This window comes from Anabrus simplex, chromosome 4, assembly GCF_040414725.1.
Source record: "Anabrus simplex isolate iqAnaSimp1 chromosome 4, ASM4041472v1, whole genome shotgun sequence".
In the NCBI taxonomy this organism is placed as follows: Eukaryota; Metazoa; Arthropoda; class Insecta; order Orthoptera; family Tettigoniidae; genus Anabrus; species Anabrus simplex.
In genome coordinates, this window is record NC_090268.1 from 214418072 (window position 1) to 214435097 (window position 17026).

Below are 17026 nucleotides of genomic sequence, written 5' to 3' on the forward strand. Positions count from 1 at the left end.
AACTTCCTACTAATTATACCCATGTACCTCTGTCTAATTTCCTCATCCTGGAGATTTTCTACCCTTATTTGTTTACAGACAGATTTCACTTTCTCTATCCTAAGCCTAGAGATACTTAGTTCATTACAGATCAGATAGTGGTCTGTTTCATCGAAAAATCCCCGAAAAACCTGTACATTCCAAACAGATTTCCTGAATTCGAAGTCGGTTAAGTTATAGTCTATCATGGATCTCTTATCCCTACCCTACCATGTGTAGCAGTGAATAGCCTTATGCTTGAAGAATGTATTCGTAACTGCTAAACCCATACTAGCAAAAAAGTCCAGCAAATGCTTCCCATTCCCATTAGCTTTCATATCTTCCCCACATTTACCTATCACCCTTTCTCATATCCTTCACTTCTATTTCTAACTCTCGCACTGAAATCGCCCATTATCACTATCCCATCCTTGCTGTTGACCCTAACTACCATGTCCCTCAATGCATCATAAAACTTGTCAATTTGATCCTCAACTGCACCCTCACATGGTGAATACAGAGACAATTCTCGTCCTAATTCCTCCAACTGACAAATCTACCCACATCATTCGCTCGTTTACGTGCCTAACAGAAACTACGTTGCGTGCCACCATAGTATTTCTGATGAAGAGCCCTACCCCAGACTCTGCCCTTCCCTTTTTAACACCCGTCAAGTACACTTTATGATCTCTCTCTTCCTCTTTATCTCCCCTTACCTGAATATCACTTACTCCTAGCACATCCAGATGCATCCTCTTTGCTGACTCAGCCAGTTCTACTATCTTTCTTCCATAAGCCCCATTAATATTGAAAGTTCTGCATCAAATTCAATTTTGTTCACCAAGTTGTTTCCAAGGAGTCCTCGCCTGTCAAATGGGAGTGGGACTCCGTTACTCCCATAAGTCCGAGGCTCGCTTAAAATGTTCTGAGCTTGGTAAATTCAAGAAGCAGGATGCTACCCTACTTACACATAGTCCAAGTGAGGATCTCTTTTCTAACAGGTTAGGGACCACGATGGATTGTATAGCCCTAGCCACATGAGTACAAGGAAGGCCACGACTCAGAAGAATATGTCCGAGACGCCCACTCCCATTCCGTAGCAACTGGTATCCCGACTCTCAGGACTGCTTACTAGGCCACTCAGCCGTTGCCCATGGTTCACGAACTAGTACGTGACTACAGTAACCCACACCATGAACCATAATTATTATCTATTATATCTCTACAAAAACGAAGAACTTTATAACAATATACACAATAATTTTGAATAATACACAATAACTTTTCCACAAAATAAGTTCCCAATGAGAGGACATAACTCTTAAAAGAAACTTTTCACACAAATGTCTATGTTTTAATTGTTTTATAACATTTTTATGTACTGGCGATGATCGAAAGGATCGAAACATGTCTATGCTTTAAAGTATTCTTGTATTAATTATAGAGTTAACAACATTGTGTATCGAATAAGGTGGATAAAAATCCTATATTTTAATTAAATATTTGATTGGCAAATAACTACTGCCAAGATTGTGAAATAAAAATTCCTAAGTGTTGTGTAACATACCGAGAAGATTTGCTGTTTTCCTCTTTTACTTTAGGGTGATGACTTGAAATAATTTCTGCTCTAATCTGCTTCAGAGCGCGTTCAAGGATTGTGATTAGATTTTCTTTCTGCAATTTCTCGAGGACAATCACTCGACAACGGCTTAGGAGAGCTGAATTGAGACTAAATGAAGGATTTTCTGTTGTAGCTCCAATTAATATGATGTTACCACTCTCTACATGAGGAAGAAAAATATCCTGTGAAGGAAAACATTATTCCTTTATTATACTGAAGAACTAATATTAACATCTAAAACAACAAGGAAATCAACATACTAACATTTAATTGTAAAAGATCATTCTTGTCTAAGACAACAAAGAAATTGGCATACCAAAACAAAGATCATTCTAATTTAAAACAAATAAATTAGTACACTAATCACTAAACAAAGATCATTCTAATTTAAAACAAGGAAATTAAACTAACATATCATTAAACTAAAATCACTCTTTAGATTGATGCTTTCATGTCCTGTATTTGTAGACATGATAATCTAAAACAACAAGGATATTAGCATACAAAAAACAAAGTTCATTCTCAATTAAACTTTTTTCTTTTTCCTTTTTTGCTATTTGTCTCACATCTCTCTTACACATGTCTTATAGTGATGATGGGATGAGAAAGGGTTAGAACTGGGATGAAGCGAATGTGGCCTTAATTAATGTGCAACCCAGCATTTTCCCAGAGTGAAATTGTGAAGCTACGAGAAACCATCTTCATAGCTGCCAACAAAGGGGTTCGAACCCACTATCGCTCAAATGCACGCTGACAGCTAGGTGACCCTAACTGCATAGCCACTCGCTCAGTAAAACAAGGAAATCAGCTAACTAGTAAGTGAAAATGAGTGCAATGACCAACTAAGTCATTTTCAGCAGGAGTAATCTAGACATGCTGATAAGCTTTTGGGCTTGTCAAAAAACAAGGTGAAATTCTTTAAGTTTCACAGAGAACTTTGATCCGCGTCTTCAGAAGAAAATTTCATCTGTTCACGAGCAAGACTTTTCTATAAAATTTTTGGATCTAAAAATCTATACTGCTTATATAAAGAAACAATTGGTGAGTTTGTAACATTTAACTAATTTTGGTTATTCTTTCAGCAATAGGAAACTTGTTTTTTCGTTTTAGGTTATATATAATAATACTAGCTAAATTCACATGTACCTTGAGTAGATATCATCCACCAAATCTGAACTTCAGAAACCAAGAAGGTAAATTATATGGAGAACAGTTGGATCCAAGCAGACCATTTTGTAAAACTTGTTAATTGTGAACCACCACCCAAGAAATTTGACTACAAAGAACCAAATACGGACTGGCAATGTCCAACTGTGGAAGAAGTCAGGAGCATTATCAAGACCTTGAAGAGCAATAAAGCACCTGGAGAAGATGGGATTATTGCGGACCTTTGGAAATATGCCGATGATAGAGCAATTGTTGAATTGACAAGAATCCTAAGATTTGGTAAGAGGAGAAGCTGCCAGATAGATGGACATCAGCGTTGATACACCCACTTCACAAGAAAGGAGATGAGACAGATGTTAATAATTACGGGGGAATATTGCTACTACCAGAGACATATAAGATATTTTCAAAGGCACTGCTACATACGACAGAAAAACAATTAAGTGCGGTCAGTATCCAGTATTCGGGAGATAGTAGGTTCGAACCCCACTGTCGGCAGCCCTGAAAATGGTTTTCCATGGTTTCCCATTTTCACACCAGGCAAATGCTGGGGCTGTACCTTAATTAAGGCCACGGCCGCTTCCTTCCCACTCCTAGCCCTTTCCTGTCCCATCACCACCGTAAGACCTATTTGTGTCGGTGCGACGTAAAACAACTAGCAAAAAAAAAAAAAAAAAAAAAAGAGAGCTCTGAAGGAACTTCGTAATGATTCTGAACTGACCATTCTCTCAGCTGATAAGGGTAATGTAACAGTGGTTATGGACACTGACGAGTATAAGAATAAGATCTTGGCTATATTGTCAGAGTCTGTTTACCGACTGAGCTCACGTGACCCCACCACTCGTGTGTCCAACACCGTGAAGCTCTTAAGGCAATATTCAATTCCAAAAGAGGAGGCTAAACATCTGCCTCCGGGGGATGCAGTGCCACCTAGATTATATGGACTGCCTAAGATCCATAAAAAAAAATGTTCCCCTCTGACCTATTGTTAGCGCGATAGGTTCTCCTACGTATGCTCTGGCTAAACACCTAAGCAAATTGCTTCAGCCACACATAGGATGTACTGAATCACACATCAGGAACTCTCGGTATTTCATCAACAAGCTGTCAACCATAACCCTTCAACCTAATACACTGTTGGTGAGTTTCAATGAGGAGTCCTTGTTCACTAAAAGGCCGATTGACTCAGTCATGTCTCTCATTGAACACCTGTTTCCTGAGGACATTACCAAGCTACTTTACCACTACATGACTTCCAGCTATTTCTTTTTATGAACAGACAGACAGAGTGGCTATGGGAAGTCCTTAGTGGCTAATTTCTTTATGGAGCATTCTGAGGAGGAGGCTATTGCTTCGGCGTCCGTCAAACCTCTGATATGGTGGAAGTATGCTGTTGATGCATTTGTGGTCTGGACAGAAGGTCTATTTCTAAACCACCCAAATCAGCAACATACTTCAATTAAATTCGCTATGGAGATGGAGTCAGATGGATGCCTTCCTTTCTTGGATGTTCTAGTAAGAATGAAACCGGACTGCTCTTTAGGACATACTGTCTATCGTAAGCCTACCCACACAAATCGCTATCTTCATGCAGATTCTCATCACCATCCAGCACAAAAACAAGGCATTCTCACGACACTTGCCAAAGGATTATAAATTTTCCAGCTAACTCATTCCTGGTTGCCAGCGTTTCGCCCCCGTGTGCTAGGCTGGGCTCGTCAGTTGGTACCTAGCACACCCACCAAGACGCATGGCTAGCGCATACTGTGGAGGCTACTGCATAAGCTAATTGTAGCCACCGGCAGTGCCAATGCCCTATGAGAGACCTTGTCTCGCTCCAAAAATTGATGCCTGCTTGGCCATCAGATGGTATAGATGTTGATTCCCATCTGGTGAAGAATGAACATACCACTTCCACTTCTATTATAATGTCTAAATTTGAAAAAGTCATTGTTTAAGAAGCCTTTCTCATGGACAGTTGAGATTTTCTTCTTATGACACAGAGCACAGTTCTCTGCGAAACAAAGAATTTCACCTTATTTTCTTGACACGGCATAAGCCCAAAAGCCTATTCAATAAAATTGTTTTTCATTATTTTATTGTTTGCACTATTTCTTCCAATTTTTCTGTAATTGTTACAACAATTGACTTGGATATTGAGTCCAATGATTTCCATGTTCCGAAAACATCATATAAAACAGACAAAGCAAATAATCGCATTCATATAATATCAACTGACTTAAAATCAACCATGGAGTCTAAATGACTCCCATAGGTCATTATAGGAAGGTTTTAAACCCCAGGCGTTCTATTGTTAAATATATGATAATTTTGGAGACACCAAGGTGCTGAAAATTTGGCCCACACTAGTCTATGCCAAGTGTTGGGAATCTTATTGTTGCTTGCGGTTCCTATTTACTGGCAGATCTGCTAGCATGAAGTTTTTGTAACAATTTCTGTGAAAAGAAACAGACAGAACTTTAATTAAATGCAGGCATAAATATCGTATCATTTTATAAGCGCTTCACTGATGCAAGGTCCACCCTCTTGTCTGTTGCTTTTCATTTCCAGCGATCCAGGACTTCATTAGGAAATGCTGAAGAGCTTTGTATAATTTTTAATGCACTCTAGCTACATTTGCTGTCTGCAAGGCCTGGCTCAATCGAGATTCAGGCATACGACTGTCTTGGCCACCGACCGCTTCTTGCTACGCATGACGTGGCCATACCATTTCAGACAACTCTGGCATAATTCCTCCCAACATTTCCAACATAACTTCCAGTCTGTTGAAATACAATATACAGGGTGTAACAATAGGTGGTAAAAAGAGCCTCCATGGCTCAAGCAGCAGCACGCCAGCCTCTCACCACTTGGTTCCGTGGTGAAATCCCAGTCACTCCATGTGAAATTTTATGCTGGACAAAGCAGAGGCGGAACAGGTTTTTCTCTGGCTACTCCAGTTTTCCCTGTCATCTTTCATTCCAGGAACACTCTCCAATATTATTTCATTTCATTTGTCAGTCGATCATTGCCCCAGAGGAGTACGACAGGCTTCGGCAGCTGGTACAAGGGGCTGCTAGATGGGTGCTTCATTCATTCCATTCCCGACCCGGACGAATGACTGGAAACAGGCTGAGTATTTTCAACAATAGGTAGGCCAAACTTTCAGAAAACATTCCTCACATGTAGGGGGGGAAAAAAGTTATATGGACCCTGCCGTCTCCTTCAATCCCAGATGTGCTGATGTATAGTTGGAGTATTGGGTATGATTTTGCAGCCTTCTACAAATATAGGCATGAAGACTCTCTGCATCTTATACTGGGGTTCAATACACAAGAGCTCTCAAATTCACCCACAAATAAAAGTCTAGTGGGTTTAGGTCCGGAAAGCATGGAGGCCATGCAAGTGTTTCCAGATACATCAGGTAACAGATAGTGACATGGCCAACTAGCAAACTTTACCATCACTGCCAGAACTTCTAACACTGACAGCAATGCCATGGAGCAGGGGCACACGTTCTTCAAGAGGCTGTATGTTGTGAACCCCTGACGTGTTCGTCACTAGCCAGGATGTGTGTAGTAATCTTCCCTGAAACTAGCAGTAATATGTATTAAAATCGCTGCACGATCTAACCAAACTCCTATCTAACCCCATCACTAGTGCTCTCCAGTCTACTATACATTTGTTACATTGGCAGCTGCAAAAAACTATCGGCCACCAGCACACCAAGAGCAGAACAGTGGAGCGAGGAGACAGTGAGAGAGAAAACCATATAAGATCAATGTTCTTATAACAACAACTACGTCAACAAAGTGTTCTTTGACACTTACCTGTTGTAACTTATTAAATCGATGAATTTCATCCATAAAGAGTATAGTACGTCGCTTGTAAGACACCAGCTCATTCCTTGCTACTTTGACAACCTCCTTGACATCATTCACTCCCGCCATGGTAGCTGAGAGTTTCTGAAATCTAATCAGCCTACTGTTGCTCTTGCACTTGTGGGCAATAATATGTGCAATAGTAGTCTGCAGGAATGAGACAATTAATGATAACTTTGTTAGATGAGCAATATTAAGAGGACAAAATACAAATGAGTGTTTAAATGGGATACTTCTACAAATGGTATCAGCATGAAAATAATGAAAAATTGCATGTAGTTAAAAGATGCTTAAACAAATGATTTCTACAATATAAATGTTATCTGAAAGCTGATCGGATTATGGACTTGTATAGTTAGATCAATAAAATCAACAGTTCAGAATGTTGGTCACATCTACACAGATAGCCTACATCTACATATATTTAAATCATTAAATAGGTCAAGTACTGTGCCTTTCCACATCCTGGTGGGCCCCACAAGATCATACTGGGAATGTCACTTTTTTCTAGTACCGATCGTAAAACCATATTTTGGCCAAGTACATGCTCTTGTCCAACAAAATCGGATAAATCTGTCGGTCGCATCTGCTCTGCCAGGGGCATAGAGTTGTTCCTCATAGAAGCTACATAATCCAGCTGAAAAATAAAAAAACAAATATTAAGTAATTTCCAGAACAAAGTAGTGCCTTGAGCTTGACAAAGTTTGATATGACACTTGCAGCTTTGTTATCTTCGTTATGAAAGTCGGAGGTAGTGGGAGCACTATCCTTAACACGTTTCATGGGTGGACTTTGCGAATGACTTCCCATTCTTTTAACAGAGACTGAATCTTCATCATTCGAATTTAGAAACAGACACTTATTGGCATGCTGCTGTATTTCACTAACAGCAAAATTCTTGCAACAAATGGGACAAGAAACCAATTCTTCTTGGCGCGCACTCATGCTGCTGTAAATGACGTCTGTCACCGGCGTATGTCACAGCAGTGCCATCACAACCCACCTGTGTTGGAAATGAGTTTCTTCCTTACGATTTCATGAATTGAAATAAATATTCACTAGATACTGCTCATGAAGAGTATTCATCATGTTTTAAGTGAGATAATTGAGAAACCTTCATTAATTAAAAAGCAGATTGTTTAATTCTATTCCTCAACCAACTCAAAACTACCGTATTTATTTTTGCAATATTGGTTATGACAATGGCTATTCACCTGAAGGATTCTTCATTTGTCATTTCATTTGTACAGTAAACATTTAGTAAACCTAACCTTTTGATGTGATGCAATGTAGTTTTCTATTAGAACAGATTAATTCACATTGAATAAAATGTATAAAGTTGATTTTATTACATAGTTGTTTTTTTGCTTGTTAACTTGTATCCATTTTAATATTCCTTTAGCCTTTCGATTATTTTTCAAGTTCAACCTGTCAGTACCGTGAAGTAGAAGTACCGTTATATTTACAGCATGCCATTGACCTAATTGGAAAATATGTTGTGTGTGGGTTATACGCAAGAAGAACATAAACGGATCAGCTCTTAATTACATCGTTATTTAAATAACTTATTAAAGGTATAAGTACAACAATAATGAAGACGGCGAAGAAAAACATCAAGAATCGTACGCGACCTGGTACATTACAAGAAGAAGGATTATTAGAAAAACTGCCGAAGGGGGTGGAGTCTTTGAAGGAGCGAATAGAGAATATTTCCAACCTACACAGTTCTCCAGTTTCTTCGGAAAGGGATGAGGTAATGTGCAAGTTTTGTGTGCAAAAATGCTTCTTTCCTCTTACTGCATCTGTGTAAGAAATTTAATTAAAACCTCCGTATCGGCAATTTAGAATACTGCAACAAGCTGTAAATTAATTGAGAAGTTTTCTTAGTTAATATCTATTAATACAACATATATACCAACATTATCATTATGAACCGTTATGCCTTTCAGCGTTCATTCCGCAAGCCTCTGTGAATTTACTAAACGTCGCCACAATCCTCGATTTGCAACTAGTGCTGTGGCCTCATTTAGTTCTATAGGCTTACCTCTTATCTTTAAATCGTTAGAAACTGAGTCTAACCATTGTCGTCTTGGTAGCTCCTCTTACCTTCCATAACAGAGTCCATTATTCTCCTAGGTAACCTGTCGTCCTCGATTCATCTCCCATGACCCCACCATCGAAGTTGGTTTATGTGTACAGCTTCATCCATCAAGTTCATTCCTAACTTAGCCTTTATCTCCTAGTTCCGAGTACCCTCCTGCCATTGTTCTCGCCTGTTTGTACCAGCAATCATTCTCGCTACCTTCATGTCTGTTACTTCTAACTTATGAATGAGATATCCTGAGTCCACCCAGCTTTCGCTCCTGTAAAGCAAAGTTGGTCTGAAAACAGACCGAAGTAAAGATAGTTTCTTCCGGGAGCTGACTTCCTTCTTACAGAACACTGTTGATCGCAACTATGAGCTCACTGCATTAGCTTTGCTACACCTTGATTCCATCTCACTTGCCTCGGTACCATCCTGGGAGAACACACAAGCTAAATATTAAAATTATCTACCTGTTCCAGCTTTGTATCACCAATCTGACATTCATTTCTGTTGAATTTCTTACCTACTGACATCAATTTAGTCTTCAAGAGGCTAATTTTCATACCATATTCATTGCACCTATATTCAAGCTCCAGGCTTTTGGCGTAATCTGCCATTAAGACGAAGTCATCAGCATAGGCCAGACTGCTTACTACATTTCCACCTAACTGAATCCCCCCCTGCCACTTTATACCTTTCAGCAGATGATCCATGTAAACAACAAACATCAAAGGTGAAAGATTACAGCCTTGTCTAATGCTGTAAGTACCCTGAACAATGAACTCATTCTACCATCAGTTCTCACTGCAGCCCAGTTTTCAACATAAATGTCTTTGATTGATTTTAATAATCTACCCTTAATTCCATAGTCCCCCAGTATGGCGAACATCTTTTCCCTCGGTACCTTGTCGTATGCTTTCGCTAGATCTACGGAACATAAACACAACTGTTTATTCCTCTCGTAACCTTTTTCAGTTAGCTGGCACATACTTAAAATCTGATCCTGACAGCTTCTCTGTGATCTGAAACCACACTGGTTTTCGTCCACCTTCCTCTAAACCACTGATCGCACCCTCTCTTCCAAGATGCCAGTGAATACTTTGCCTGGTATACTAATCAGTGAGATACTCTGATAGTTGTTGCATCCTTCCTGTTCCCTTGCTTATTGATAGGTGCAATTACTGCTTTTGTCCAATCTGAAGGTACCTTACCAACACTCCATGCTAATCTTACTAATCTTTGAAGCCATCTGCTTTCCCACTATACTTTGCCATTTCAGGTCTAATTTCATCTATTCCTGCTACTTTATGACAATAGAGTTATTTTTACCATTCTTTCCACTTCCTCAAGCATATTGTTACCAACATCACTTCCTTCCTCCCAATGAGCCCCAATGTTTGCAACACCACTAGGAAGATTTCCTTTTATGTTGAGATTTTCAAAATATTCCCTCCACCTGTCCAGTGATTACCTGGGATCTATTATGAGTTCACCCGAATCACCCAAAACGTTCTTCATTTCCTTTTTCACTCCCTTCCTAAGATTCTTTATTACTGTCCAGAAAGGTTTCCCTGCTGCTTGACCTAGCCTTTCCAGGTTAATACCAAAATCTTCCCATGACTTCTTTTTGGATTCAACAACTGTTTGTTTTGTTTTGTTTCTTTCATCTATGTATGATTCCCTGTCTGCATTGGCTCTTGTTTGGAGGCATTTCTGATAAGCTTTTTTTTTTTTTTTTTTTCACGTTTACAAGCTGCTCTCACTTCATCACTCCACCAAGATGTACGCTTTTTATCGTCGTTACACACGGTCATTCCTAGGCATTCCCTTGCTTTTTCTACTACAGCATCCCTGTATGCCACCCATTCTCTTTCTATATCCTGAACCTGCTTAGTATCCACTGTTCGAAACTTCTCAATAATCATATCCATGTACTTCTGTCTAATTTCCTCATCCTGGAGATTTTCTACCCTTATTCGTTTGCAGACAGATTTCGCTTTCTCTACCCTAGCCCTAGAGATGCTTAGTTCACTAAAGATCAGATAGTGGTCTGTATCATTGAAAAATCCCTGAAACACCTGTACATTCCTAACAAACTTCCTGAATTCAAAGTCGGTTAAGATATAGTCTATTATGGATCTGGTACCTATCTAAGACATTTGATTGGGTGGATCATGGAAGACTACTGGCAAAAATGAGTGCAATTGGACTTGACAAAAGAGTGACTGAATGGGTGTTTATGTTTCTAGAAAATAGAACTCTGTGAATTAGAGTAGACGAAGCTTTATCTGTCCCTGTAATAATTAAGAGGTGAATTCCTCAAGGCAGTATTATTGGACCTTTATGTTTTCTTATATATATCAATGAAATTTGTAAGGAATTGGATTAGGGGCCGATGACCTGCGATGTTAGGCCCCTTAAAACAATAAGCATCATCAAGAAGCAGCAAAGAAGTGGAATCAGAGATAATACTTTTTGCAGATGATGTTGTTCTGTACAGAGTAATAAATTAGTTACAAGATTGTGAGCAACTGCAAAATGACCTTGATAATGTTATAAGATAACAGTTAAAATTGAAATAATAAATAAAGAGGTTCAACCTATTCAATACAAAAGAATAAGAAATGCAGTGATTACATTGTTATTTAATAATAAGTAGAAGTGGTACCGGTTTCGACCCTAGTCCAGGTCATCATCAGCCGATTAAAACAAGAAAAACAATGCATGTTGTGAGAAGTACAGTAGACATTGGTATGATGATAAATGGGGTTAAAAGTCAGGTTGTGAGTTTCACAAATAGGAAAAGTCCTCTCAGTTTTAATTACTGCGTTAATGGGGTGAAGGTTCCTTTTGGGGATCATTGTAAGTACCTAGGTCTTAATATAAGGAAAGATCTTCATTGGGGTGATCATTTAAATATGATTGTAAATAAATGGTACAGATCTCTGCACATGGTTATGAGGGTATTTAGGGGTTGTAGTTGATTGTAAGACCCCAACTAGAGTATGGTTCCAGTGTATAGGGGACCCTCACCAGGATTATCTGACAATAAAGAAGAAACAGTCCAAAGTAAAGCAGCTTGATTTGTTCTAGGTGATTTCTGACAAAAGAGTAGCGTTACTGGTACAAAAATGTTGCAGAGTTTGGGCGGGAAGACTTGGGAGAAAGGAGACGAGCTGCTCGACTAAGTGGTATGTTATAGATGTTGATTCCCATAGGGAACCTCGGAAAATTTATAATGTCCAGTTACGGACCAACTATATTGGTAAATGAAATGAAATGGCGTATGGCTTTTAGTGCCAGGAGAGTCCGAGGGCATGTTCAGCTCGCCAGGTGCAGGTCTTTCGATTTGACTCCGGTAGGCGACCTGCGCGTCGTGATGAGGATGAAATGATGATGAAGACGATACATACACCCAGCCCCCATGCCAGCAAAATTACCCACATACACCCAGCCCCCATGCCAGCGAAATTACCCAATTAAGGTTAAAATTCCCGACCCTGCCGGGAATCGAATCCGGGACCCCTGTGGCCAGAGGCCAGCATGCTAACCATTTAGCCATAGAGCAGACACTATATTGGTATTATAAGTGGTCATTTCCAAGCTGTCAGTGGAGAGATGGCATGGAATGACATCAGTAGACGAATAAATTTGAGAGGTGTCTTTAAAAGTAGAAAAGATCACAATATGAAGATAATGTTGGAATTCAAGAGACAAATTGGGGCAAATATTCGTTTATAGGAAGGTGAGTTTCTTTGCAATTACATAAGAAAAGGCTAGGAAAACAACAGATAGGGAATGCTGCTACCTGGGCAACTGCCCTAAATGCAGATCAGTAGTGGTTGGTTGGTCGGTCGGTCGTGTGTAGCGGTGAATGGCCTTATGCTTTAAAGACTGTATTCGTAACTGATAAACCCATAGTAGCACAGAAGTCCAACAAACGGTTAACATTCCCATTAGCTTCCGTATCTTCCCCACATTTACCAATCACCCTTTCGTATCCTTTTCTATTTCAAACTCTTGCATCGAAATCGCCCATTAACACTATCCTATCCTTGCTGTTGACCTTGACTGTGATGTTACTCAATGCTTCATAAAACTTGTCAACTTCATCCTCATCTGCTTCCTCACATGGTGAATACACTGAGACAGTTCTCGTCCTAATTACTCCCAACTGCCAAATCTACCCACATCATTCGCTCGTTTACGTGCCTAACAAAACTATGTTGAGTGCAATACGAGGGTTGGGGCAAAAGTCATGGCAACTATTTTTCTTCTTGAAGATACCAGTCCAGTTGGAAAATGTGACATATACAGACGAAAGGGCAAGGTGTTAACTACATGTGTGGACAATGAATAGCACTGAAATATTGTAACACAGTACTTTATTATGGTAGTATACAGGGCATTATGGCCTTCCCGGTGCAAAAGAATGACAACACGATACACATAAAGTTGACATGACAAACCTGGGCCTAAAGACCCTCAAAGTAGTCCCCTACTACTAACACCATACGCTGCCAATGATGTGGGAGGCACTGAATACCATCTGCCTCAGCATTTGCCGCACCACGTGTGAATCAGGTCACCTGTTGGTGCACAACATTAGCAATGTCCTCTCGTGTTGCAAACCACCTACTCTGTAGTGGTTCCTTAATCTTTCGAATGAGATCAAAGTCACAGGGCGAAATGTCGGGAGAGTACGGTGGGTGCTCCTATTCTTTCCATACCCAACGTCGCAGTAGCTGCCCTACACTCTACTTAATGTGCATTGTCGTGCAGGATTATTGCACTGTCCACAAGATCCGGACGTTTCTCCCGAATGCCACGTCGTACCTGTTGCACCAGGAAGTCCCTGTAGTACTGTGCGGTCACTGTTCTGCCATGTGGAACAAAGTGGCAAACAGTGACACCCCTGACGTCATACGCGACGATCACCATCAATTTGACTGGGGAAGGATTCTGACGGACCTTCTGCCTCCTTGGTGATCCAGCATGTCGCCACTCCGCGGACTGACGTTTCAGTTCTGGTTCGTATGCTCTGGTCCAAAATCCATCGATGGCGATTATTCGTGACAAGAATTGATCGCCGTCCTGTTGCCAGCGTGCAAGGTGATCGGAGCATATTGCATAGCGCACCCACCTTTGAACTTCCGTCAGTGCATGCGTACCCACCGCGATGCGATTTTACGCAGTTGCAGCTCATTATGCAATATCCTGTGGACGGTGCGTTTCTCGATGCCACTTGCCCTCTCGAACTCCAGTAGCGTCCATCGTCTGTCTTCATCCAGGAGCTGCTCGATGACGGCGCGTGCCACACCGGTCCGCACACTGACAGGTCGTCCGGAACGTTGTTCATCACTGGTTGACACATGTCCTTGTTGAAACTTTCCTACCCACCGTGGTACTGTACGGTATGGTAGGGCATTATTCCCAAGGGCTTCCACTAATTCACTGTGACATTCCATCGCATTTCTCCCTCGGAGAATGGCTATTTTGATGTAAGCGCGCTGCCCAACACAGGTTACTTCCATCTTGAACGACACTCACAAACTGACTGATTTCACAGCCCTCGCTGCGCTACTACCACCTATCACAGAGCCATCTGTTGTTCTGCATACGCACTATGCCTGCAGAACTTCCACATGACACATATACGTTTGTAATCCGTTCGCATATCTACAAGAAAAGAAATAGTTGCCATGACTTTTGCCCCAATCCTCGTAGTATTCCTGATAAAGTCTTACCCCATACTCTGCCCTTCCTTTTTTAACACCCGTCAAGTACACTTTATAATCTCCTATCTCTTCCTCGTTATCCCCCCTTACCCGAATATCACTTACTCCTAGCACATCCAGATGCATCCTCTTTGCTAACTCAGCCAGTTCTACTTTCTTTCTTCCATAACACAGAATTAATTACATTATTGGAGTAATTAGGCTTGTAAGAATTTCAGAACCTAGTAACACCAGCAAGTGTCGTTACCCTTTTCAGTTCGGTATTTTGCAGTACTTTTAAAAATAAATCTTGTGGGTGAAAATGCTATACAGGCAAAATAACCTGGTATGATTATATGCTGTATTATTGTCTACAATAGCCATTGCAATAATCAAAATGTTAGGCCTATCATTTTGTCATAATACCCCACAAAATTGATTTTAAAAACAAATGGATGTCACAAGTTCATTATTTGGCTATTTTTTAATAATTACAATTATTATGTAGTTCATACGGGGCATGCATGTACATTGATCAATTAAGAGATGCAGGCAAGCAAATTTGTAGCTCCTTCTAAGATTCATATATAATAACGAGACCACTAGGGGTCATGATAAGACAAGAATTCAGTGGTGAAAGTCTGATCATTTTGAGTGGATTGTGTCCTGGTTGACGATGCAGTTGTTGTTTTTACATTATGATGGTGAGCCAGTCATTACTGTAGTAAAGCCAAATTATAGGTGGCTTATTTAAATGTAGCTGGGTGTAGGTTAGAGAATTAGTGACACTGATAATAGGTTTGTGGAACTTTGGAAGACCTGAAAGTATGCTAGTAGAACTTGAATCTTTTAATAATACAAGGATTTGCTGGAAAAAGCAATCCACTTCACTTTTGCCATAGGCATCCTACTCTTGAAACATCTGACAGCATGGATGGCCAACTTTACATTTAATTTTTTTTTAACCCGTGAGAGGTCGCATACATAGTTTACATCCGGGCTCAAAATAATTATAAATGTGTAATGTCATAGGATTGTGCTTATGGGCTGTTCCTCTCAATACCTTTTCCTCAAACTGTTATCTAGTAGAGGAGGAAGATTTAGCTTGGCAACAATCACATCGTCAGTGTGAGCGTCTTGCCATGAACGCACGGAGCATTCGTCCGCGTGCGGCCCCGCGCGTTTCACAGCGATCTGGAGTTTTCATCAGTGTGCGATTTCTTATCTTACGGATATTATGCAAACATTTATGCTCAGTCTGTAAAATATTTCAGTAGTCAAATACTTTCTGACATTCTATGTTGACACAGAAGAAGAAAACAAAAGAATTCAGAGACTGTTAGACAGTGATGGAACGTGAGGAGCAGCAGGAAATGCTAAATGCAAATAAGGAAGGTTCATTTCAAAGACAGTTATTCGCTGAAGAGACGCAAATTAATGGAGTAAATGATATTGATGATGCTGCCAGTGTGTTGGATGACGTCTCCTATTCCAAAATTTCTGTTTATGAATTACAGGAACTAGGTGAACTAGACAAGGAAGTAAATGCAATCAACTAACCCGTGTACACGAGTTTACTGGAAGAGATGGGACAACACTCAGGAATGTTCACACACGACCTAAAAATGTTAGGACTCTTATTCGCAATAAAATACGAACCTATTTACCTCAATTGCAGAGACGAGCTGTTGAAGCTTGCACTCCACTAGACTGTGGAAAATGTTTTTCACTGATGATATGGTGAGTGACATAATCAACTTTACAAACATATGGAAAGAGAAAAATCAAAGTAATTACTATTGGGAAAGAGACGCTGTGAACATAACTACTGCAGAAATTCAAGCCGTCTTTGGTCTTTTGTATTTGTCAGGATTTCTGAAAGCTTCCCCTCAAAATTTGGAAGATCTTTCAGCATTAGATGGCACTGGTGTGAAATTCTTTCAAAATTGTATGGCTCTCAAGCATTTCAAGTAGGCCTACTTACTGCAAGCTCTTAGATTTGATGATATAAATATCAGAGGAACGAAAATCGCTTGATAAACATGCGCCAGTCCCAGAAGTATTCAAGAAATTTGTGGAAAACTGCCAGTGTAATTATGTGATTAGTTATGCAATTATTGTGTTTTCTTAGTGTTTTAATTATGTCTTGCTACTTCTGTAATGTATGCATACCTTCATTAAAATTCTGTTGCTGTTAGAATAAATTTTAACAATTATAGGTTTAATTTTTGAAAAAGGTACGAAAACATCGGTTTAATGCAGACTTTTGATGCCTATGAGTATTTATTTATGTTAATGTAATACTCCAGCTATAAAGAAATATCAATTGTGACACAAATATATCATAAGTGAAGGCCAATTTGTCTTTTTCATTATCATGGAGGAAAATTCAGTGAGCGACCTCTGACATTCGAACGTTCTACGCGCCCTGTCTCAGGTTAAGCATACCAGGTATGGAGTAGAAAAATGTTCAGTTTGATTGTGGTTTCACATTTTTAAGGCTGTGAAATCTCATATTGAATGTATGGCATCCGTT

At 39.9% G+C, this 17026-nt stretch overlaps 2 protein-coding genes across 3 annotated transcripts in view; one reads left to right on the forward strand and one right to left on the reverse strand.

The window, feature by feature from the left end:
• The window catches only part of LOC136872577 (ATPase WRNIP1), a 135170-nt gene extending 127538 nt beyond the window's left edge, over positions 1–7632 (reverse strand). For both annotated transcript variants that reach the window (XR_010859956.2, XM_067146379.2), the window contains exons 1-4: positions 7408–7632; positions 7142–7324; positions 6637–6834; positions 1586–1821 (exon numbers count right to left, since the gene is read on the reverse strand). Coding sequence is in view for 1 of the 2 variants with exons in the window: in XM_067146379.2 (XP_067002480.2) it covers positions 1586–1821; positions 6637–6834; positions 7142–7324; positions 7408–7632 (842 nt within the window). In the remaining variant the exon portion in view is untranslated. The remainder of the gene's footprint in view (positions 1–1585; positions 1822–6636; positions 6835–7141; positions 7325–7407) is intronic.
• A 369-nt stretch (positions 7633–8001) lies between these two features.
• The window catches only part of rt (Protein O-mannosyltransferase rt), a 120698-nt gene continuing 111673 nt past the window's right edge, over positions 8002–17026 (forward strand). Inside the window, exon 1 of the mRNA XM_067146380.2 lies at positions 8002–8440. Within this exon, the coding sequence (XP_067002481.2) occupies positions 8279–8440 (162 nt within the window). The 5' untranslated portion in view covers positions 8002–8278. The remainder of the gene's footprint in view (positions 8441–17026) is intronic.